Below are 25,175 nucleotides of genomic sequence, written 5' to 3' on the forward strand. Positions count from 1 at the left end.
ACATAGTGCAACAGTGGATGCCAAAAACAAATGCAGCCTTGAGTATTCTCCCCCGTCAGTCAAACCTGTACAGTTGGCAGGTTAAGTCCTACTATTAGGTAGGTGCAGCAGTACTGTACTGCATTCCATTGCTGCATCGGCATCCAAGCTATGTTACACAAAAACATGTGCCTGATGCAGTCATATGGAGGGGTATATTTTAGGGCAGGGATGAGGAACATGTGGCCTTCCAGATGATGCTGAGCTGCCACTCCCATCATCCCCCACTCTTGGCTATAGTGGCTAGGGCTGGTGGAAGTTGCAGTCCAAAACCATTGGAAGGCCCAGATGTTCCCCACTCCTGTTTTAGGGGCATTTATATATATAAGAAATTATGGTAGTGATGATGCTGTGGAAGAAGACTTTCCCCCATGAATCACCTTGCTGGATTGGCAATTTGGCCCAAAACAACAACAGGTGTTGTGATTACCGAATCAGGACTGTGCATGCAGCACTGATCGCCTACAGGGTGGGGCTTAATTCAGACTTCGCCCCCCTCCCCCCCAGCACTTGATTGTTGTTGTCCAAATGTATGACAGATGTGTGCTGATATTCCTTGCATTGGGCTGTAAGCATTCTTCGTTACAAGTAAGGGGAGTTTTTCCATTGGCTTGAACAGGAACAGAATCCCATGCTCCTGTCGTCTTTATAAATGCCACAGCAGAACCATCAGCCTTCATTTCTAATTCAGTTCGTGTGCTCGCATAATGCCCTTTTTCATGTGTGCTGTGTTTCCAGAAGTTACTGTAATTTTTAACTTACGCTCTCTAACTTTTGCTGCAAACCTAGGCACACTTTTGGGGGAATAAGTTGCATGGAATGGGACACCCTCCTTAGTATATATGTTGAGCCCTGTGCTATAACTAACGGCACAGCCTTCTGCATGATTCCCCAGAAGTCCTTCCCTTTGTGTTCCGTGGGGCTAGGTAAGCGCGTACAGGATTGCAGCCTCAGTAGCTGAAGTCTAAAGTAGTGCACCTTTAGAAGAAGGCTGAAAAGGTAACACAGCGGCTGCAGTGTTTTCTGAGGCAACCTTTATGCCGTATGGCACTGTGATAGCCTGGAACAAGGGCCAGCCTCTGCAGACAGAGGGGACGCCCCTTAAAAAATGAGAAACATCTGGCCAGCCTAGTTTCTGGCCTGGCTGCTGCTTATGGGCATTCTGCCTTAAGGGCAGTGGCTTCACTCCCCGCCAGCGCTTCTGTGCGCACACGGAGCTGGGGAGCGCGCACATGCCTAGAAGGGAGGACTCCAGCTTTTCTCCAAAGGGAGGCGAGGCGGGAGGGAGGAGTGTCGGCCGGGCGCCTGCGCCAGCCGTTCCTAGCGCTGCTTTCGCTCGCTTTGCTGGGTCTTGGTGGAACCGACGGGAGCGCAATGTAACAAAACAAGCGGCGCCTTTGTATTTGCTTAAAGGAGCCGCGGTCGCTTGAAGCCCCACGGAGGGACGTGGGAGCGGGGGAAAGTGGCGAAGAAGAGCGGCGGAAAGCGCTCGTGCGCTCCCAGGTGGGACTCGCGATCCGGGAGGACAAACTACGCGGCGAAAGCTCCGGCGGAGGGGGAAGGAGAGGATTACTCAACCAGAGGCAGGGAAGCAACATCCGCGGGAGGCGAGAGAGGAGGGCAGCCTCGGAGAGCGGCAGGACGTCCAAGCGGCTCTCGTGGAGCGGTCCAAGCGGGGCTCTGGGTGTGCGGAAGGGGGCCATGGGACCCGCTCTAGCGGCGTCGCTGGAGGAGGCTGCGGGCAGGGCGCAGGCAAAGTTCGCTCTATGATGGCTTGAGTGGGGCGGCTGGAAAGTTGCAGGGAGCGCCCGGGGAAGGCTTGTTGGATGCCCCCAGCGGGCTGACTCCCTCGCCCGGAGCAGCCAGCGGTGTTCCTCGGTGTGTGCGTTTCTGTGTCCGCGCTTCTCGTCTCCGCCCCCTCCCCGGTTTTTAACGTGTATAGCACCTAAAACAGCAGCAGCAACTTTGCGATCGCCATGTCGAAAGTGATCCAAAAGAAGAACCACTGGACGACCAAGGTGCACCAATGCACCGTGAGCCGCAGCGCTCAGGGCCCCCTAGGAGTCACCATCCTGGGGGGAGCGGAATATGGAGAGTTTCCTTACGTCGGGGCGGCGGCAGACAACGAGGGGGAGATGGCGCTTCTCGGCGGCGGCGAAGGGAAACTCGGCGAAGGGGAGCTACTGTTGGAGGTGCAGGGCATCCGGGTGTCGGGCTTGCCCCGTTACGACGTGCTGGGAGTTATCCGGAGCTGTAAGGATCCCATTGTTTTCAAAGCCGTCAGACAAGGTAAAAAAAACCCCGAGACCGGTTGGCTTGCATGATCTCAGGAAAGCGGGCGTGTGCGCGCGCGCTTTTTGAGGAGTTTGGGGAGGACCTCGAGACGAGATGGGGACGGGAAGGGGGCACCCTACTGCAGTGCTCGATTTCTTCCACGCTTTTTTTTTGTTTTGCGGGGAGGGCCCGCCGTTCTGCTTATGCACGGAGATTCCTGTCTCTCCCTCGACGCCGCAGGTTCTTGGCTTGTGAGTTTGTGGGGGTAACGGATGCGCAGTTCGTCCGGTGAAGTTTGTGCGGGGCTGGGACGAACTTCAGCCTCCTCCTCCTGAGATGGAGCGATGGAGGCTGGCTGTGGATCCTGGAGTCTGTGGATTCCCCCCCCCCCCCGCATTCACCTGTATGAGGATTATGATGAAATGTGGCTTTTGACTGGGGAGGGGGCTTTCTCTTCCTTGCACTAGCTGCGGGATTTGGTCTGAGTCGGTGCTTCACTTGAAAAACGACGCTAGAGCATCTTCTGAGCTGGGATTTCTGCTCGCTCATCCTAACTAGGTGCATGATTGGCTGTGGTTACTAGTTGCTGGAGGGAAGGCACTCCAGATATGTTCAGAGACACTCTAGCCAAGACACCAATGTGTGGTGGGAATTCTAGCTCATGATGGGGCATGGGATCTATGAGCCCTTACTACTGGAGACAGGACTTGGTCTGGCTCAAGATTTGAGTTTTCTGGTAGAATAGGATGCTGCTGTTTACAAGTCCGCTGGGTCTATAGGGAGGTACCTATCTTGCGTGAACTTCAACATGGTCTGAGACAAGTTGTTTTTTGCAGGTGCAAAGGTGGGTTGCTGATCTAAGAAAGAATCCAACCTTCCCCATATTTATAGGATCTGATCAACTGTGTTCCAACTTCCAAGTGACAGGTGTAACAGAGTTGGAGTGAATAAATTAGATGTATTTTAATTTCTAATCTGCCCCATCCCTAGGGTGAGGAGTGGTTTACTCTTAATGCAACACATTTTGTTATAAAATTAGGCAGGAAACAGAATATCTTAGACCTGCAAAAGCAATACCCTGAAAGGGTCTTTGCTCTCACCTCAAAGAAAAACTGACTCATTGCTGTGTCTGCTGTATGGACTGGTAGATTCCTATCCTGAAATGCAAGGTGAATCCATAAAGAATATGTGCCATACTTTCAGAAAAGAACCAGCACAGATTTCGTTGGACAAGTTTATTTTCTGCTTTGTTTAATTTTTCAGAGAGGCAGCCATGTTGAGTCAGTTGCAGCAGAAACAACAGAGTCTTGTGTCACCTTAAAGCTAACACACTTACTGTGGCATAAGCTTTTGTGGACTAGAGTCCACTTCACATGCATGCTAGGGATAAGACAGTAGGTTCATCCCCCTGTTTTTCTTGATGGAAGGTTCTCCTTTTGTCCTGGGGGATGTTGGGTTTGCCCTTCCCTGGTCTGAGCTACAGAGGTTGTCTTTGGTGCAAGAGGTGCTGAGAATTCCATTGGACCCTCTGTCAGACCAAACAAGCTTTTGTACTGAGCAGTGTGGGAGGTGTGTTTCCTCTCAGGTCAGCTGCTTAGCTGGTCCTCCTGAGAGGTCAGTGAGATGGTAGTTGGCATGTTTGAAAAAGAGGAGGCTGGTTTCTGTGAGAAGAAAATTGCTGGGCAACACAGGGTGTGAGTGTGCTTCAGATGCTTATCGGGTTTGAACCAGGGTTTTATTAGTTTCCTAAAGGTCACATACAGCCAGGCAAACAACAGGAAACATTTGTTTGAGCAGCTCTCCAGAAATCTAGCTGTGGAAAAAAATGATGCTCCAAAAGCATGTGGACTTTCTAGTGCTTTTTCTTTTTCCACAGGTTTCTGTGTTTTCTCTTTCTGTTGCCCCAAAGGTGAATGAGCTGGCTTGTTATTTGGCTGCAAAGTTGCATTGGACAGAGTCACCTTCAGGGAGATTTTTTTTTAACTGCTGCTCATTGTTTTTAATGTTGCTACAAATCAGTCAGATCTCTCTCTCTCTCTCTCTCCATGCCTTATCTCTCTCCCTGCCCCCAATCCTGCCAGTTTGAAAGCAACTAAATGACCTTAGGAAAAAGCGTGAAGGAGCACCTTGCTTTGTTTCGAAGCCAAAGCAGTAATTGAGAATGACAGTCCGACTCACCTGGGTAATCTGAACCACATAGGTCTCTCCCCCCACCCCCACCTGGTTTTAAGTTTCAGTGCCTGTGTCCATCTTTTTAGACCTTAAGCAGCCATTCGATTAAGATGTTCTTTTAAAAATTGCACCAGAGCCTCTGGGCAGAGATGGGTTTGGGGAAGGTTGTCTGTAGTTTGTCGAATGGTGAGTCCTTGGGTCTGGTGGCAAACTCTATTAGGGCATCAAACAAATATTTCATTTGACTGGACCTGGAGGAATTTCCGGATAGACTCCTCCCATGGTGATGTATCCTGTCGAATCAGAACGTTGGGTTGCTGTGCTGGAAGATGACTAATGTCTGTGTATGTGTGTTTTTGAGTGTAAGCATGTGATTGCCAGCTGCCTCCCTTACTTTGTGTCAAAAGGTTGGCATAGATTCTGCATGGAGAATGGATTATTTCCCTGTCCCCTGCTTCCCCCGCTGCCTGCCAGGAATGGTTTATTTTCTGCTTTGCTGAATTCCCAAATGTTTCTTTTTTCAGACTTCCCTAGCAACAGGATGCTTCTGGATCACTCTTGGTCTGTGTGGAGATGCTTGATGGTCTTCTGCTCCGGACTGTTCAAATGACTAGGCCAATAAGCAAGTCCAGGCAGTTGCTAGGGAAAATGCCAGCTCCTCTTTGACCCAGTGATTAAGCAAATCAAGCCAACATTGGCATGTATCCCACCCTTTGGCTTCATGGTCACTGCTGGGGATCAGCTGGACAGCTTCTAGACTTCTGCAAGTGTACTGGTGCTTCTTGAGGTCCCTCCACTGGCATCTAGCAAGTTTTTTATTTGCCAAGTGAAATTTTATCCACAGCCTGGATGAGGAGGTTGATTCAGCCAGCGCTTGTGCCCGGCTGGTTGATACATTATAACTGTTACTAGCTGTGATGATTAAATGGAGCCTCCATGTTCAGAGGTAACATAGCTGCGAGAGCTTCTGGAGTTACCCTAGCTAGACGAGATGGACCCTTGGGCTGACCCAGCAGGGCACTCCACCTACACCATACAAGATGCCAGGTAGCTGCTTTCTAGATTTTCCCTTAAAGCTTACTGCAGGCTCTTACGGTCCTGCTTGCTTCCTTGTTCTTCCTGTGTTTTTGCTGTGAATGTGAGTAAATGCTGCCAGGCAAATTGCCTTTATTATCCGAAGTATACTCTGGGGAGGTTTGAGCAATTCTAATTGTGACTTAGAGAGCAATCCTATAGTTTGCTGTCCCAGGTATCACTGGATATTGTGGCGTTCCCCCTCTGAGGCTAAAGACACTGCTACGACCTTGGGGAGGGGCAATCTAAACAGGGATTCCCCTCACAGCCAGCTTCCTTACCCAAGGTCCGACCTTGGGGAGGGGCAATCTAAACAGGGATTCCCCTCTCAGCCAGCTTCCTTACCCAAGGTCGGAGCTCTGACCTTGGGTGAGAATGCAAATGAGGGTGGGGCATGGAGGTGCTGAGGATGCACTGGATCCTAAAGCCTTCCAGCTTCCATTCCTGCAACTTCACTACATGCACTGAAAAGTGCATCTAGTGGAATATCACTAGAAGAGAAGATGGAGAGGCGAACATCACCTCCATCACTCCTCCTGATCTGCCTGGCATCTGCCAGCCGAGCATAGGATTTTCAGAGCAGTCTGACTTCAGAGTGCTCCCTTCAGAGTGCTTCAGAGATTGCTCTGTTGACCAATGCTTGCCTTATATCCTATCAAAACGATGCTTTTTTCCAAGGAGTTTTCAAATAGGGTTTGCAAGGGGATTGTTCTGTATTTTTGAAGGATGTAAGCTGCCTTGTGTGTGTCTCTTTTGAAACGTGTGGTGTGTAACTTATCCAAATACATTTTTGTTGCTCTCTATCATATGTGTTGCATCTTTTGCTAAGCCTTCTTTAATGTTTTGGTGATACTCTAAATTTAGTGATTTATGCAGGTGCAATGATTCTTTCTGGATCTCCATAACATTTTGTCAGTATTCCTGGCCTTTCTCTTTCAACCAATGTCCACCGTTGCTCACTTCAGTCGTGGTGGGAGTTAGTACCACAGTTTGGACAGCAGTTATGAATGCTGCCTTGGGCAGAAGGTCCAACTGATCTAGTTATGAATTCATTGCAAATCTCAGTCCTGTTGCGACATTATGTTGTGACTTGTAGATGTGTTAGTGCACTTATATTACTGTATGGTATGCTGTGTAGTCTGGCACAGCTGATATATATAATTATATACACTTGTGAAGGTACTAAAGTTGTTTGTAAATTAGGACAGCTGCTGAAGTTAGAAAACACAAGGTTTTTTTTAATGCACTTCTTTTCCGCTGTTTATTTTTCACCCTTGGTTTGACATATTGGAGTAGGCTATAACTTGATTTCACATTTCACTTTTGCAGACTTATTGCTCTGGAGATATTTTAATTAGTGATGGGTAAACATACCCTGAGTGAATTCGTTATTTCTTTGGAAAGTAACGAATTCATGTGAGCTCAAGCAAGAGTTCTCCTTCAATATGAGATCTTGTTTTGTGTGTACAAGTTTTTGTGCACGCGCAGTATCAAAATGCATCTTGGGAGCTGTAGTTTGGAATTGCATAGTGCAGCATGATGTCATATGTCACCACATTATGTATGCTCTTCCTGATTGGTTGTTTTTGCGTGGCTTGCTGGCATGATGTGATGTTTACAGAGGAGAGAAGAAGAAGGACTTGCAGAGTCTTCCTCCTGGCATCAGAGCTGTGGTGATAATGATGAGGAAAGCAGCAGTAGATGCACTGGATCTTTCAGGGGTTTAGCCAACCAATTTAGTGCATGTGCAGAAATATTGTTTAGATGCAGACTGCACATGCTCTGAAAGTCGCTATAAACTGCAAACTTGATAGTGAATTTGTAGTACTTCGATCCAGGCTTGCTACAAATGTGAGCAAACTTTGGTACTAACTTGCACTGTGACTAATTAAGAAATTTGACAGCATCGCGAATTTAAAACGCTATAAAAATATGTCTTAAAATGTGCAGATGAGCAAAATTGGTGTTAAATTGGCATATGAGTAAGGGTTTTAAAAATGTTAGTCTTTGTTTAATACTGGCTTGGATCCAAAGATCTCTTGTGCGAGAAGAATGGCATTTTCATTTGTGCAAGGCAGCCCTGCCAAATTCTTCTGATTTCCCTGTTCTGCTGTAGTCCCCTGTGCCGTATTCCACACCATTCCATTGGGTCCCTCCACGGCTTTGAGCAGAATGTAGAAGAGCAGAACTCCACTGGTGCAACGGCTCATCTGTGGATCCAACCTGTTGTATAATCTTTACAAGTTTTCTAAATATTGTTTTGAGCCTTCAGGATGTGGAAAGCTATGCATTGAACTGAAAGACTTGCCCGAGGCCATCAAAGTATCTATGTGATCAAGCAGGATTTGAACCTAGATATCTTCCACATTTAAATGAGAGAAGATATCCACCTCACCAAACCTGATAAGCTGTGATTCCACTTGGATCACCTGGATGTGTGTCATGGCACCATTCTATTTAGCCTAAGGCTGTAGACAGACAATCATGTTTAAGAGGGGCTTCACTTCCCATGGTGTATAGGCACATTTCTTAGGTTCCAATCTACTGGTCAGACAGGTTTTACGGGTTAATGAATCCATAAACCCCTCTGCAAAACTTGTTTGCCAGAGGCAAGCATGGGATGAATGCACATACCTCTGAGCAGTGATTCCTTCTTCCAGTCTGCTTTCATCTGTCTTCACCTAATACGTAAATAGACATAAATAAATAGACTGGAAATGTTCTGACTAAAACTGAACTTTTTGAGAAATACTGATGTACGTTTTGAGGGATAAACAGATACTTAGCAGACTCTTCAAAACTTGGTATAGTTAGTCTGGGCTCCCACAAAGTAGTCCTGGGGTGCAGAAAATGAGTGTGGACACTTATTTTCCAGGTGCTTTGCTCTCTCCCTCCCCTTGTAAAATGGGGCTGACCCTATCTTGTTCTTGGGATAGTACTCCTATTTGTAATCTGTGCAGAGACCATTTGTTATTGAGTGGTTTAAAAATACAGTTAGGGTGCAATGCTATGCATGTTTAGACAGAAAGAAGTCCTACAACTCCCAGCATGCCCCAGGCAGCATGGCTGCCGGGGGAATGCTGGAAGTTGTAGGACCTTTTTCTGTCTAAACATGCATAGGATTGCACCCTAAATAAATAAATATTTGAACTCTCATTGTCAGCCAACTAGAGTAATACTCTATTCTCTCCCTTAGTGCCCCCAAGCAAGCAGGAATCTTGTTATACTTGTTAAGTCTATTGAGTTGTCACAGAAATAAATGGCCATTTCCATTTTTAAAGATTGTTTAAAAGGGCCAAGCTGGTATCGGACACAACTCCAAATGTGCTTCTGCGTGTAAGAAAAGATTTACAAATCAGTGGCTTTGAATGCCAATAGGCAGGATGGTAAAAAAACAAACAAACCTTAATTCTTCTGCTTTGGTTGCAACATGGAGGTTGAAACACTGAAGATTCTGAAGAGAATCTGAGAAGAGACTAAATGAAACTGTGTTTCCTTGCATGTGCATAAAAAGAGCAAAGCCTGCAAATGGGATTAAACTGCACAGTTCTTTGCTCTGGTTTTGCTAGTTGTCCTTCAACTTGTAACTGAATTTTGAAGTTTGTCTTGAGTTGTAGGTCGGTGGCTACAAATTATGAAATTAAGCATGACCTGTGTGTCAATTATGGAGTGCAAGAGAATCTGGTTTTACCCTATTCAGGTAGTTCTACATTCCAGCCTGATGAAAACAGAAGTATTTTGAGAGCAAGCATAGTTTGGGCATAGTTACAGTCTTCTAGATCTGGTGTGGTATAGTTTTTATGACTTTGACCTAGAAAGTTCCCAGTTCAAATATCCTGTACCCATGCAGTCAGTCAGTGGCCATAGGCAAACCACTATTCTCTAATGTCCACACCAGCCGGTTCTGCAAAACTGATCTACATGATCTACATTACGAAGTCATTGTAAAGAATATTGAAACGGTGTGTATGATGGTCTTGCGGATATTGAAACAGTGTGCATGATTGTCTTGCAACCAAAACACTTTTGGATGTCATTTTTTTCCTCTTGAGAATTGTGCACACTAGGTGGTGTTTGCGGTTCCGGGTGGAAAAAAACCCTGATTCTAAACTTTTATGAGATAACATGTTCCAACTTGTACATACTTGCTTGTCACTTAAACTAGATGTTTGACTTAACCCCTCCCCATCACCTTTTAAAAACTGAGTTTGAGTCATGCAAGGAATTGGAAAATGCAATCAGTTGAACGTTACAACCCATGAAGGTTAGTTTACCTGAGTGATATATTTAGATTATTTTGGGGTGCTTCAAACAAAGAAACAAAATTTAGTGTGCCAGAGAAGGAAGACAGTGGTCCTGTTTACCGCTTGCTGTCATATACGTTGCTTTGACAACATTAATTTGACCCTGAGATGAATTTGAAAGCAGAGGGATGTAATGGTAGATTTCTGTGCAGGGCTGGCATTAATTATCCAGGCCAGCTGTGGAATGTTAGGCTCAATTACATTTACCAATGTGAATGAAACAGGCTCTTTAAAAGTTACTTGCCTGAAGCACTTATTCTGACATCTTTCCCCGGAGGGTGTCTGGGAGGGATGTGGTGGCTTCAATAGGCTGTATTTCTCTCCCCACTTCCCCCTCCCTGCTACTTCTCTGTAAAACACTGGACTGGTTGGGTAAGTTGGGGGCAGACATAATTATCAATGCCTCTGTGAATTTTTGTACAAGTTCAGCAGCTTTATGTATACAGTGCAGCAAAATGTCAGCTTTAATAGATAACTCAAAGCATCTTTTGATAAGTAGGTTATAAGCATGTCTGGCTGGCATGGAAACTTTTAAGTAGGTAGCGATGCATAACTTTGTCAAGTGTAGAATATGTGTACTGCCTCTTGCATTGTATTACCAGTGCCTGTTCTAGGTAAATACAAATCAGGTTTTTAAAGAAACCTGTCTAGTTTTGCTTGCTTTGAGCATCTTGATGCATCTTTTCTCACTGATGTTTGTATATTTAAGCGTAATATACCCAGGATTTCTGAAGATGCCCTTTCTTGCAAGTTGTTGGATAAAGTTGCTTTAAAAAGGCTTGTTGCCTGGTTTATAGTATTGCAGCAATCAGCTACATTACTTTTTGTTCAAAGTGCAAAACACGCAGATTCAAACAGATGTATGTAAGATAAGGAGTTACACTGCAATTTTTTTTTTTTGTAACTGCAGCTATGCACTCTGATCTCCTGATGACTAATGGCTTATTTTAGCCTATGAACTATGTTTTTCTTTTTCTTTTAACCAATTAGACACAAGACTTGAAAATCAATATTGCAATACAGTGGTTGTTTTGAATTTTGTTTTGCCCTTGTAAATTTATGCTTGTTGCTGTTCAGATTTTTGTTAATTTTTAAAATACATTTTAGGGTTGTGCATTAGTTGTTTCTTATGTGTAATGTTTACTTTCATTTGGCCACTTTGGATGCTTTCTGAGCAAAAAAGCAAGGCATGGCTATTTTAAAAGAAACAAAAATCAAGGTATCATGCAGAAGCTGTATAATCGGGCTCCATGCACCACTGCCCCATGTTCTCTCCATCCTCCCCCCCTTAATTAATTAATTAATTAAAAATAATTTTTATCCTGCTCCTCACTCAAAAAAGGCTCCTGTATTGGCTTCAAATCAATCAGTGAAAAAGACAGTCCCTGCTTGCGGGCTTACAATCTAACAAAGGCACGACACACAAGGAAAAGGGGATGGGGAGGGAAGAGGAAAAAGTTAAGTAGACTTTCAGCAGCGCTGGTAGAATGGCTCTGTTTACCCTCTCATCTCCTGGTGGGGTGCAGTCCAAATGATGTTCCCTTTGCCCGCTCCTGTCTCACTTGCTCCAGTTAAAAATATATACATTTTGTGAACTGCCCAAAGAGCTTTGGCTATGGAGCGGTATAGAAATATGATAAATGAAATGAAATCTTCTTTCCCACAGGGTGGGGAATAGCCCAACTGCAGCAGGCCCTGATGCTCCCTATGCTTGCTGCTGTCCCTTCTGCAGCCTACCCTGCTTAATCTTCTGTTTAAAAGCTGTTGTGGTATAGCGACTGCTGTAATGATGGTCCCCATCCTTAGCAGCCTGGCACATCTTCCACAGCTCGGTCTGTGGCCAGAGGGCTTCTGTTGCATGAAGGCAAAAGCACTCTGGGCTATGAACAAGCCTAAAGGGAGACTGCTGTGGACAGGCTTCCTTCCTTAAGCCTCTGTGTACAGCCTGATACCTGTTGCTTTTAATAGTAGCATCACTTTGCCACTCATGGCACTTTCTCTGTATTATTACACTTGGCAGTGCCACATGGCAATCAGTATGGGTAAAATGGCCATTCTGTGGAAGTTGACATGTCCGAGGGGAAGCTGCACTGACAGGAGCAGCTTTGAATGACAGGCAGGTGCAGGATGGGACAGCCAGGTGGACTCTGTTCGAGAGTATCCAGGTGTTACCCAAGATGCACGTACAAAGGCTCAGTGTGTACTGTACAAAGGACTCAGGGTGAGGAGGAGGAGGAGGAGGCCTTCCTCAGGTAACTTCCTACATTGTATGGTGGAGGGCCTACTCTGCAGCAATAACTCTCAATCCTTTTATCAAGCTGAGCTGGAGCAGATCTGGTCAGGACTTGTGTGTTTCAACCCCTGACCTGGAAGTAAAATGCGGAAGGTGCTGCAGCGCCATATGCACCAAAACTTGGCAGCCTAGGACTCCTGTCACTTGTGCTTTGTAACTTAGCAGCTGGCAATTGCTGCTCGAAACAGTATCGATACAGATGTATAAAAGTGCCGTCACTGACCATGGGAAAGTCAGCTCTAATTAAAAATAATGCCCTTTGATCCCAAAAGCATACATTGTTTTAACAGCAGCAGTTCAGTTGTTAAATGCATTGAGGTCGACGCTGCTGTAGCACATGATATGAAACTTAAGACAATACATCTGTGTACTGGATGCTGAAAATATCAGAATGTGCACCCTGTAAACACTTACTAGGACTTGGAATGTAAAAATGATCCTGCTTTGTGGCGAAATCATTAGCAACAGGCTGATGCACATGGTTTTGTGTTCTTTACGAAGAGCAAGTTAACATCCTTGCATGGTGCTGTTTGGTCAGAGTTTCAATAGCTTTACTGTTTATAATTTTTCTGGAATTAATATGATCCTCTAATGGAATAAAATTGGATTATGTTTTCCTCAATAAGGCTAAATCTTTCAGCCTCATTATGCAACAATTCCACAGGCTCTAAGTTTTAAGGGCTGCCTGATCATAGTGCAATTACCCTTCAAACAACAGTGTTAATTACAAGCACTATTTGAACAGTATTACCATGTATGATGTTTAAATAATTTAGCTATACTTTTTGGTGGTTGTGTTTTTACTTTCAAGCTGAGGATGAACTTTGTGTTTGTATATGTGCTTTTGGCCTCCTACAGAACCAGAACTTGGTTTAAAAATCAGGCCTTCTATTTCAGGGTATCCAGGCTTTTAGCTTATCCACACCACTTCCCCCTCCCCCTTAATTTAAAGGGGAGGCACCTCCTCTGCATCTGCCTCTTAAAAGAATGATGGAGTGTAGCAGAATTATGTACCTGACTTTGGAAAAGTCAAATCCCCTGATTGGAAGGAAACAAGCTTATATCAAAAATGTGAAAGAGTTTTGTGGCATCTTAAAGACAAATTATTATGGCAGAAGCTTTTGTGGACTAGAGTCAACTTCCTCAGTCCACAAAAGCTTATGCCATAATCATTTGTTTGTCCTGAAGGTGTCACAGGATTCTTACTCTGTGATGCAGCAAAGGTGATACACGGCTACCCCTCTGCCTAGGTCAGTTATTCATGTGGAAATGCATTGGGGGCCTCCTCCTTTGGCTGATGTTCTTGTGTCCGTATATTGGGGATGATCCAGTGACACTTGATGCAACAGAATGCTTCCCCTCCCTCCCCCAGCAGTGGAGTTTGATAGAAACAAGGCAAGGCCACAGTGAAGAAGACAGTCTTGCCTGCGGAAAGGTGCTTGGGCTCCCAGGTATCTTTTAATGGTTTCATAGAATTTTAGAGTTGGAAGGGTCCTTGGAGGTCAGATAGTCCACCCCACTGCTTAATGCTACTGCAACCCTGCTGTTTAGTTTTCTAACTTGTGGCACAACATTTGGAGTCTGCACCTCTAGCTGCTGTCTGCTCTACTCCCATTCAAATTCCCATTCTCATGACCTAACCAAGTCCAACCAAGTGCCCTCTGGCCTACTACTGACTACTCTTGACTGGCAGCTTCTGTCCACCTGTCTTTTCTGACTCTGCTACCACAGGTCCTTTTTATCCCGGGAGTTGGACCTGGGATATTTTATTTATTTCATTTCTATACCGCCCAATAGCCGAAGCTCTCTGGGCGGTTCATAAAAATTAAAACCAAACAGCACACACTAAAACAATTTAAAATATATAGAACATTGAAACCACAATATAACAACACAATGACAATAAAACCTAGCAGCAATGCAGGAGTTTAAAATACAGATTTAAAACAGCAAAGCAAAAAGTCTAGAAAGATAAAATGCCTGGGAAAATAAAAAGGTTTTCACCTGGTGCCGAAAGGAATACAATGTAGGTGCCAGGCGAACCTCACTAGGGAGCTCTTTCCAGAGCCGGGGTGCCACAGCAGAAAAAGCCCTCCTCCTAGTAGCCACCCACCTCACTTCCTCTGGCAGGGGCTCACGGAGACGGGCCGCTGACGATTATCTTATCTTAAGGTCCGGGCAAGCACATATGGGAGGAGGCGATTCTTCAGGTAACCTGGCCCCAAGCCGTTAAGGGCTTTAAATGATAATACCAGCACTTTGAATCAGGCCCGGAAATGGCTGGCAGCCAGCGCAGCTGAAGAAGTACTGGCGTAATATGAGCTCGCTGGCCAGTCCCTGTTAACAATCTTGCTGCCCTATTTTGGATCCGCTGAAGTTTCCGGACCGTTTTCAAAGGCAGCCCCACGTATAACGCATTGCAGTAATCCAGACGAGAAGTTATCAGAGCATGGATCACTGTAACTAGGCTATCTCTGTCCAGATAAGGGCGTAGTTGGTATACCAGCCTAAGCTGATAAAAAGTGCTCTGTGCCACTGAGTTCACCTGTGCCTCAAGTGACAGTTCTGGATCCAAGAGCACCCGCAAACTATGAACCTGATCCTTTAGGGGAATGCATCCCCCTCCAGAACAGGTTGAATATCGCCTAGCTGGGCAGACAAACCACCCACTAACAGTACCTCCGTCTTGCCTGGATTGAGTTTCAGTTTATTGGCCCTCATCCAGTCCATTACCTTGCCCAGGCACTGATTCAGAACAGCCACTGCCTCACCTGGTTTTGATGAGAAAGAGAGGTAGAGCTGGGTGTCATCCGCATATTGATGGCACCTCAGCCCACACCTCCGGATAACCTCCCCCAGCAGTTTCATGTAGATGTTAAACAGCATAGCTGATAAAATAGAGCCCCCGTGGAACCCCATGGCACAATTGCCATGGCACAGAACAATAATCCCCCAGCACCACCTTCTGGAATCGGCCATCCAAGTAGGAGTGGAACCACTGCAGTGCAGTGCCTCCAACTCCCAACCCAGACAACCTATCCAGAAGGATACCATGGTCGATCGTATTGAAAGCATCTAAGAGGTCCAGGAGAATCAACAGGGTCGTACTCCCCCTGTCCCTCTCCCGGCAGAGGTCATCCCACAGGGCGACCAAGGCAGTTTCCATTCCAAAACCAGGCCTGAAGCCCGATTGAAATGGATCTAGATAATCTGTTTCATTCAACAGTGCCTGGAGCTGTCCTACAACTACCCACTCAAGCACCTTGCCCAGGAAGGGGATGTTGGGCACTGGCCTATAATTGTTGACGTCCTCTGGGTCCAGGTTAGGCTTTTTCAGGAGTGGTCTAATTACTGTCTCTTTTAAAGCGGCAGGCACCACTCCCTCTCTCAAGGAGGAATTACAACCTCCTGGACTCAGCTGGTCATCCACTCCTTGTTTGATGTAATAAGCCATGAAGGGCAAGGGTCAAGCACACAAGTGGTCGATCGGACTTGGCCAAGCACCTTGTCTGCATCCTTAGGCCTCAGTAACTGAAACTCATCCAATAAAACTGAACCCGATGGTGCTCTGAACGCCTCTACCAATGGAACTGCATTAATCGTGGTGTCTAATTCATGACGAATCTGAGTGACTTTATCTTCAAAGTGCCTTGCAAAGTTATCACAGTGTGCCACCGAGGGCTCCGCCGTCTCTCTCCCTGGCCCAGAATGTAACAGGCCGTGAACCACTTGGAAAATCTCCGCTGGACAACACTGAGAAGATGCAATGCTGGTGGAGAAGAACTGTCTCTTTCCCACCCTCACCGCCGCAGAGTAGGCTTGATAGTGGGCTCTTACCTGTGTTTGGTCAGACTCCGCACGAGTTTTCCTCCACCTGCTTTCTAGCAGTCTCCCCTCTTGCTTCATTGCCCTCAGCTCAGGTGTATACCAAGGAGCTGGCTGGGCTCTGCTCAGAGGGAGAGGGCGCTTGGGCGCGATCATGTCAACCGCCCAAGTGACCTGGGCTTTGACAGGAGCACCAGCCATACCAGCAGGAAAATCCCCCAGAGCCTTCTGGAATCCATTAGCCTCTGGGGGTGGACCATTTTAATAGGTCCCCCACCCTTGCAGAGGGGAAAGGCTGCCAAGAGTCTAAACCTCAGCAGGAAGTGATCTGACCATGACTAAGGGATAGATGTTAATTCCTCCACTTTCAGATCACCATCCTCCTGCCCAGTCGAGAAAACCAGATCAAGCCTGTGTCCTTTTATATGCATTGGGCCGATGACATGTTGGGACAGCCCCATGGTTGTCACGGCAGCCATGAAGTCCTGAGCCACCCCGGATACAGCGGCCTCAGCATGGAAGTTGAGATCCCCCAGGACCATCATCCTAGGGGTCCTCAGTGCCAAGTCTGAGACCACCTCCATCAGCTCAGGCAGGGACCAACAGAATCCCTAATCTGTCCCGGGTACCCAAGACAAGGTACAAACACTCAAGATCTGCACTCGAATGAGCAGGAAGCCTAGAGAGAGGAAGTGAATTCCTATAGACCACGGCAACCCCCTCTCCCCGACCCTAGAGTCGGTGTTGGTGCTGCACCGAGTACCCAGGAGGGCACAGCTGGGAGAGAGTGACCCCTCCCAGTTCCCCCACCCAGGTCTCAGTAATACATACCAGGTCAGCCCCCTCATCCACAATCAAATCATGGATGAGGGAGATTTTATTTTGGGCCGGCCTGGCATTCAGCAGCAGCACCGCCAGGCCCGAGGGCAGACTGGTAAGGCTGCCAGGAACCATCAGGCTGGGAGAAGAACCAGAAGAGGGGACAGCTGTAAGGTGTCTAGCCCCTCTTCTCCTCACCTGGCCTGTTAATCCCCCAACGCCATACCTCCCCGTGCCCGTGACCACAGTTATGGTGGCACCTCCCCGACCCCCTGAGTTGCTCAATAGTCCTCCGAGGCACATATTAAAATGTTAGGATATAAAATATACAACAGTGTAAAAGAATATAAAAGATAAAAGAGAACAGCAGCTAAGAAGGGGCAGATAAAATCTAAATTTATCCCTTTCTCCCTGGTCTTTAAAACTGCTGCCCTCTGCTGCTGCTATTTGCTGCTGGTATCTGTGGCTGCTGGTGTCTCTGGAGAGGCAGGTGGGTGGGTCTTCAGGTGCTGTTCCGTGCGACTCCAAGTGCGATGCTAAGTGCACACTTGGCGTTGCACTTGGTGTGATGCCGAGGCACTGCCTCTGGCAGCCTCGCCTTAAGTACCTGTTTGGCAGGGGCAGAAGCAGGCTCAGGATCCACCTGGTGCAGCTGGCTGGTCCTCCTTCCCACAGGCTCCTTCCCGAGCAGCCTCTGGCAGCCCTGCCTTAAGTACCTGTTTGGCAGGGGCAGAAGCAGGCTCAGGATCCACCTGGTACAGCTGGCTGGTCCTCCTTCCCACAGGCTCCTTCCCTTCTATATCAGCCTTCCCCAGCCTAGTACTCTCTCGATGTGTTGGACTGACACTCTCATAATTCCCAGTCAGCATGGCCATACTGACTGGGAATTACGGGGGTCGCGGTTTAGTGCACCAGGATGGCACCAGGTCGGGGAATGCTGTTCTACATGGAAAGCGTGTGCTCAGCTTGCAAAAGTGCTTTACAGACCTGCTGTTGTTGGGTTGTCTCCAGTGGTCTCTGTCCACCAGTGGACTGGATTCACCCCACTGCAGCATCCCACACACCCTTTAACTCTGCTCCAGATAGTTGGGGAACCCTCTGGAGCAGACTCAGGGGTGTGTGGGGAGGCATCGGGGGGAGGTGAGGAGGGGGACATCTATCACCTATTGATCGGAACAAAATTGAAATTCTGACAAAAGACACTTGCATATGGCCTGAACTGCAGGGACTGGAAGTGCTGTAGTTCAAATTTGGGGGAAGCTGAATTCATGTAAGGGAAAGTTAATTGGCACATACTGTAAGGTCTTCAGGCCTGTCTCTTAAAGTGAGTGCAGGGATGTCTGAGAGGAGAAAAAATGGCACCTGCATCCCCCTGGGTACTTCCACTCGTAGGCTGCAGTGCCCAACCAGGCTTGTGAGGACTACCTATTAAAATGTAACCTTTGAAACCAGTGTGGAAATATGGATATAAACATAATAAAGAATTGCAAAGGTTAAACTCCTAGGACATGGGTGGTGAACCTGTGGCCCTCCAGTTCTTGGACCACAACTCCCATTACCCCTGTCTATTGGATGGGATTGATGGGAGTTAAGAGAGTCCAACAGCATCTGGAGGGCCACAGGTTCCCCTCCTGTATCCTAGATGACGTACTGTGTCTTGAAATGTAGCAGTGTGTACAATGATGATTCAAATCCTTGCTAAGTCTTCAAGTTTACTTTTGAGCACTTATAGCACAATTATATCCTCTATTATGGGGTCTATGCAAGCACCATGAATCTGTTTTGTTGTATATGTATGGCAGAATTCACATGGACATATCTGCATGTGTATTCAGTTATGTGTCTTTATTGTAAGTGGAAGAAATATCTAAGGAAAGAAGAGCTTACCGCATTTAAGGGCCTTCTCCGTGGTGGCTCCCCATTTATGGAATAAGTTCCCTGACAAGGCCTGCCTGGCTCCAACATTGTCATCTTTTCGGTGCCAGGTTAAAACTACCATCTTCTCTCAAGCATTTGGCAGTGTATAATGAGTCTCTTGATTGTCTCCGGTTGATTGTTTTAAATTGTTTTAGATATATGTTGTTGTGTGAGTTATTGGTTCTATGTCATTACGTGAATGGTTTTATATTTTATATAATGTATTTTAATGGCTTTTAATTTTTGTGAACTGATCAGAGAGCTTTGGCTATGGGGAGGTATAGAAATATAATGAAAGGAAAATAAATTTATGCAGTTGTTTGACTCCAGGGCTCTCAAGTCTGTGGGTGTGAAGCCCCATGTCACCTTGGACAAGTAAGGCGAAGATATAAAAAGGAATTGACGATTCATTCAAATCTTTCCCAAAGGTTCTTGAAAAAGGGAAGGAAAGAAATGTTAAATACATTTAAAAGTAATGATTGCCATTACTTCTAACCAAGATTCGTGTAAAGCTATAAATACATCATTGGACATTAAGCAATTTGAATGCTGTAGTAAGGACATCTCCTAGACCCTCCCCCTGATAAATATGTGTCTTGTATAATAAATGTCAACATTTGACTGCTTTGAAAAGAATAGGATTGGATGCTACTTTTTCAGCTTTAAACCGTCATCCTTCCAAATGTCTGGCCAAGCACCAAAATCATCCAGGGGCAACAGGGAGGTTGTATGGGGAAGGAAATAAACGTGTCTGGTGATGGAGTCATTTTAAGAATGCAAGTCCTTTAAGAATTTAAAAGCTAGTAACATCTCTGTGTTAAAGACTTCATTCTCATTACTTATACATCTGCCACTTCATTTTAGGAGTAAAAGGTACTTATTTATTTAGGAGTTGTGTTGGGATGGTTGCAGTGCAACACTTAAACTTACTCTTATTCTTCCCCTGGGGTGTCAGATGTTCGTCTCTGAGCTTTCAATCGAATCATGAAGGCTTGTATTTATCACCCCCAGTTGGACATTAAGTAAGGGTTAAATAAGTGGGTCCCTCAATATCTGGAGCAAAAATTGAGAATGGCAAGTCGAGGAACAGCAGAATTATTCTTTGTGATGTCCTGTGAGCTCCACTTTGCTCTGTCGTCCCACCTCTGCCGAGGATTACAGGTTATGTTGTTGCGGGAAGGTGTATTTACACCTTGTTGTTTGTATGGAACTGTGGATTAGCAAGTTTATGAAGCTTAGCCTGGAAGCCGTTGGATTGCTCTGTGCTCTTACCATGGAACACTAGTGAAGCAGAAGAAGGCCGCACCAAGAGCACGAGAGAACTGGACGGGGCATGGCTGAGTTAGGCCACATTGGGCAGAGCTTTTACTGTAAGGTGGATGAAGTTATGGTTGTAGCTTTAGCTTCTGTCTCCTTATCCACTGGTCAACTCTCCATACAGGTAACTGTTTCATTGTGTTTGGAGAGAGACAGCTGCAACTTTGCAACTGTGTGTTGCAGTCTCCCTTCCCCACCCCCCAGTAACTTACACTCCACATTGTGCGTGATATAAGGCTGGGTTGGGTTGGAGATCTCGTGTTGCTCAAATAGTAGCCTGTTCAAAGGGTGTTCTTAAAGGGCATGTTACACACCTTGAATCCTAGAGATAGGGTAAGCTGTAGATCATTACAAAAATTAAAAGCTGACCATTTTGTTGCAAGCTATACCTAAATCTGGGGCCGAGGTGGCTTAGTGGTTAAGATGCTGAACTGCAGACTGGAAGGTCGGCAGGACAGCAGTTCGAGAGCCGAGTGCTGCGTGACGGAGTGAGCTCCCGTCTTCAGTCCCAGCTCCTGCCAACCTAGCAGTTCGAAAGCAAGAAATTGCAAGTAGATAAATAGGTACCGCTTTGGCGGGAAAGGTAACAGCGTTCCGTGCACCTCGGTGTTCAGTCATGCCGGCCACATGACCACAGAAGCGTCTTCGGACAGCGCTGGCTCTTCGGCTTAGAAACGGGGATGAGCACCACACCCTAGAGTCGGACATGACTGGTTGGGGACACCTTTACCTTTTACCTTTTTATACCTAAATCTAACTGCCCTGGACTGCAAGGAGGTCAAATCAGTCCATCCTAAAGGAAATCAACCCTGAGTGCTCATTGGAAGGGCAGATACTGAAGTTGAAGCTGAAATATTTTGGCCACCTGATGCGAAGAGAAAACTCTCTGGAAAAGACCCTGATGCTGGGAAAGACTGAAGGCAAAAGGAGAAGGGGGCGGCAGAGGATGAGATGGCTAGATAGCATCACCGGTGCGATGAATATGGACTTGAGCACACTCCGGGAGAGAACACAGGACAGGAAGGCCTTGCGTGCTATGGTCCATGGGGTCACGAAGAGTCGGACACGACTGAACGACTGAACAACAACAAAAACTTTTCAGTTAGTGTTTGGCCAAATACTATCATGGTGAGAATATTTCACATTTATAGCAGTTGCTGTGTTCATTTGCTGTGTTCAGTTCAGGCACACCATACAGCATGTCCATAATCCTTGGAACAATCCTGTAAAGTAGGCCGGTGTTATTATCCCTATGTTATAGGTAGAGGTGCTAACTTGTCACCCACTCTGTGCTTCTGTACCTTTAACAGCAGCTTGATAATTGGGCATTAACAGGTGATAATGCTTGTCTCCACGCTGTTAAAATATTTATATTCTGAGTTTAATGAGCTCATCAAAGACACAAGAACAAGCCAGTTCTTTCTGGTCAGTTGGCAACCCTAGGTGTTTAAGGCCACTAGTCGGGTAAGATTTGAACAGGGGACAACTTGTTTGGTTTACAGCTTAGCCACTATGCTAGCTGCCGTTCTTATTTCTATAGAAATTCGTTTTGGCTTCCCATCAGACCTCTTTCTTGGAAAGCTGCAGACTAGTCACATACTGGAACACCTTGCATCGTTTTTGCGGAAATCATATCCAGTGTTGTCTCTCTCTCTTTTCTCTTTTTCATGATTTTGCTGGTCCTTGACAAAACCGGCATTATTCATCTGTGAGTCAGGGTGTCTTCAGTCCAGGCTTCTTAGCACTTTTCTCAAAGTTTATTTCCTTAATGCATTTGAGTGACTTAATTAGTTCTGGGGCTAATCTAGCATTAGCAAAAATGTTTGTTAATACTACTTGTCTCAGTCTCATAGAACTCCCAAAGGTAGTTAGTCATTTTATTCTTCAAAATAGCCATGCAGCTATTTTAGCTACTATACTTCCAGGACGTCTAAAAATATACTTTTAGGAATCTCAATTTTGTGACCAGAATACACACACTCAGTGACTGTGCTATTATTTGCATAATCCAGTCTTCTAAATTGGCTGTATGTATGTCTCCATACACACAGAGGGGAGTTGGGGCATGCTGGGAAATAAATATAGAGGCAGAGAGGGATGTAATACAAGTCAGGAGAAGCTTGGGTGTAAACTCACATTTCTCCCTCGCTGGCCTGGTTCTCACATGACAACAGAGTATGGGTTGCCATTGAATTATAGGTTGTTGATGAATCATGGGGTCATCGTTATGTGTGAACCCTGCACTAAAGTTTAACTATGGGTTGTTAACCACGAGCAACCCAGGAAGAGAACCCATGGTTTGTTGTTGGATTGTGAACTCTGGATTGTTTGTGGTTGACAACCCATAGTTAAATCATAGTGCAGCGTTCGCACATAACGATAACCCACAATTCAACAATAACCCACGATTCAATGACAACCCATACTCCTTTCATACTCTGTCTGGGTTGTTGTTACATGTGAACCAGGTCACTATATGGTATTAGGAGTCTTTGAGCACACTGGTGCATCTCAAGCTAAATTCCCTAGCTATAAAGTTGGAATGACTGTATCCTCTCTCATACAGTGGTTTTATTATATTAGAAATCTTGAATAATAATAAAACAATGAAAATGTGGAGGTGTCTTTTTATATTACCTTTTAAGCTTGCAACCTGATTATAAATATGTCTACTCTAAAGCAAGGCCTGCTTGCTGGACAGATATAAGTTTAAGACTGCAACAGCCCAAGACTTCTTTTTTGTGGGGTGAGGGATGAAATCAAGCAATAGGAATCTGAATCTCTTGTGTGGAAGAAAGAACCTTGGAAATGTAATCCAGTGCAACTTTAAAGGCTTGAACACATATATACTGTGGCTGGATTTGAACATAATGCTAAACCATAGTTTAGTGTAACAAGGATGAGCTACAGCAAGCCTTGGGCTTTTGCATTCTACCCCTACCTCTCTGGTGTGGCCATGGGGAGGACTTGGAATGCTTTGCTGCTATTTTAGACTAACCACATTTTGAACCCTAAACTCTGGTTAGTCTTATCTAGGGTCAGTGGAAACAAGCCAACTTCAAACCATAGTTGATTAAGCTGGCTTGTTTTCACAAACCATAGTTAAGATTAACCACTGTTTAGGATTCCACAGCCACACCAGAAGAGCAGGAGATGAAGAGTGTGCGAGTCTGAGGTTCTCTGCGGCTCATTGCTGTATAGTGTATTATATAGAGCATGAATTGAGGTCCATGAAACTGTTAATTTCACTATTAAGTGTGGGGTGATGCTTTGTATCATCCACTTCTGAACTGTTGTCCTCAAAGTGGATCACTATATTCATAAAATGAAATTAATACATTAAAACCCACACACTTTTAAAAACATAGCGCACACAGCCTAGATGAAGCAGGAGTGAGTTTCCCCTCACCTGTTTCCCTCTCTCTTTTGGAATCCTTCTTTCAGGGGAGTTATAGATGTATGTAGCATTTGTCACATTTTTCTGCTCAAGGACCTCAAGGCAGTGTACAAGGTTCTGTCCCTGCCCCAGACCAATTTCATCCTCCCAACCAACCTGTGAGATGTGTTAGGCTGTGAGTTACTGGCCCAAGGCCACACATGCCCAATTCACACATAACACTAAACTGTTTCAGTTCAGTGGGACTTGGTTGCAAGCAGACGAGCTTATGAGTGTGAATTCAAGCCCACCTCTCTTTCTGTCAGTTGTGCTCTTACAATGTGATTGCCTTGCAGTGTTCAGTGGGGCTTACTTCTAGGAAAGTCTGCATCGGATTCTGGCTGCAAACCTTTATGGCTGAAGGAACCAGCTCCTTGAAAGTAATAACCCAAATGGGTATAAGACAGCCTTCCCCACCTGTTGCCTTCTTGATGCTTTGGGCTTCAACTTGATGCTTTTGGCATCAGCCCCAGCCAGCATGACCAGTGGCCAAGAATGGTGGGAGGTGTAGTCCCAAACATCTGACCAGTGTTTGGGAATCCTGGGATTTGTAATCCAAAACATCTGGAGGTGACTGGTTAGGGAAGGCTGGTATAACCAATGGTTATTGTTATACCAGCCTTCCCCTTTGCTCCAAGGCTGTGGCAAAGCAAGTGATTGCTCTGAAGGGAAGGGCCTTCCCCATTGATGGCACATTTTCACTTCGAGTGAAGAGGTTGTTGGACCCACTAAAGAGGATGTTCTGGCATACAGCATCTAAGCAAAAGACATTTCATAGCAGGGTGAATTTAATTTAATTGAGACGGATGACTTTGTAATAGCTGAGCTGCCCATGAAATGGGAGCGGAACGTACGCCTGTTATCTTTGCTGCATATGCTTGTGGTGGTGCATAAAAAGGGAACCTTAATGCTTTCATCTATGGATAGAGCTTTATATGAAGTTGCTACTGGGGGGCATCTATTTCCTGTTTCATTGGATTCAGGTTGAAGATGGGTAATATTAAGCACAGACAGCGAACTCATTCACTAGATGCTAGTGAACTGCACACCTGCGGCAAGGGAGGTTGGATTCTGCAAGTAGGGTGTTACGTAACTTTTATCTTTGTGGTAACTTGGCATAATTATGCCAACAATATGCTGGCCAAGATGTTGTGCTGCTAATCAGGAAATTCCTGGTCTGAATTTTGCATCAGCCTTGAATTCACTAGGCGGCCTTAGCCAAGCCACCCTCTTGGTCTTAACTCTACAGTCTGCATTATGGGGGATAACATTGGCCTTGCAAGCTTGTTGTAGTATTATCCAGATAATACTTGTGAAATTATATGAACGAGAAAGCACTAAACAAGTGGCACGTTTTACTGCTATATTTTGACTGCAAAATATTTACTTCTGTAATGTGGGTATTCTGGGTAGGGAGTATTCTATAATGGTGGTGGTGGTGGTAGCAGTTGAGGGCCAATAAAAACAGTGCTTTGAGAGCTGGAATAGTGTCCCCCAACCCAAACTGTTTCTAGACCCACTGGTTTCCTACTTATATTTTCATCTTGGAAGCTGAAGACAGCATTTCCTAACTCTGGAGGCTACCAAACTCAATATTGGAAAGTTGCCTGAACTTCCTGTATTACCACTTCCTCCCCTCGAACATCATTTACAGATAGAGTTCTCCAGATTAAGCAGTGCGGTGTAACAGTTAAAATTCCTGCTC

The 25,175-nt window shown here is 45.7% G+C and overlaps 1 protein-coding gene across 5 annotated transcripts in view; it reads left to right on the forward strand.

Moving 5' to 3' along the window:
* Positions 1-1,382: 1,382 nt before the first annotated feature.
* Positions 1,383-25,175, forward strand: part of MAGI1 (membrane associated guanylate kinase, WW and PDZ domain containing 1) — a 661,265-nt gene continuing 637,472 nt past the window's right edge. For 4 of the 5 annotated variants that reach the window (XM_084840465.1, XM_084840461.1, XM_084840463.1 and 1 more), the window contains exon 1: positions 1,386-2,328. In XM_084840465.1, coding sequence (XP_084696591.1) covers positions 2,016-2,328 — 313 coding nt within the window. In that variant the 5' untranslated portion in view covers positions 1,386-2,015. Of the gene's footprint in view, positions 2,329-25,175 lie in introns of all 5 variants that reach the window. The other variant, XM_084840464.1, reaches the window with a different exon arrangement.

The sequence above is a fragment of the Heloderma suspectum genome, chromosome 2 (assembly GCF_057233095.1).
Source record: "Heloderma suspectum isolate Gila_16-S chromosome 2, 16-S_ref, whole genome shotgun sequence".
NCBI lineage: Eukaryota > Metazoa > Chordata > Lepidosauria > Squamata > Helodermatidae > Heloderma > Heloderma suspectum.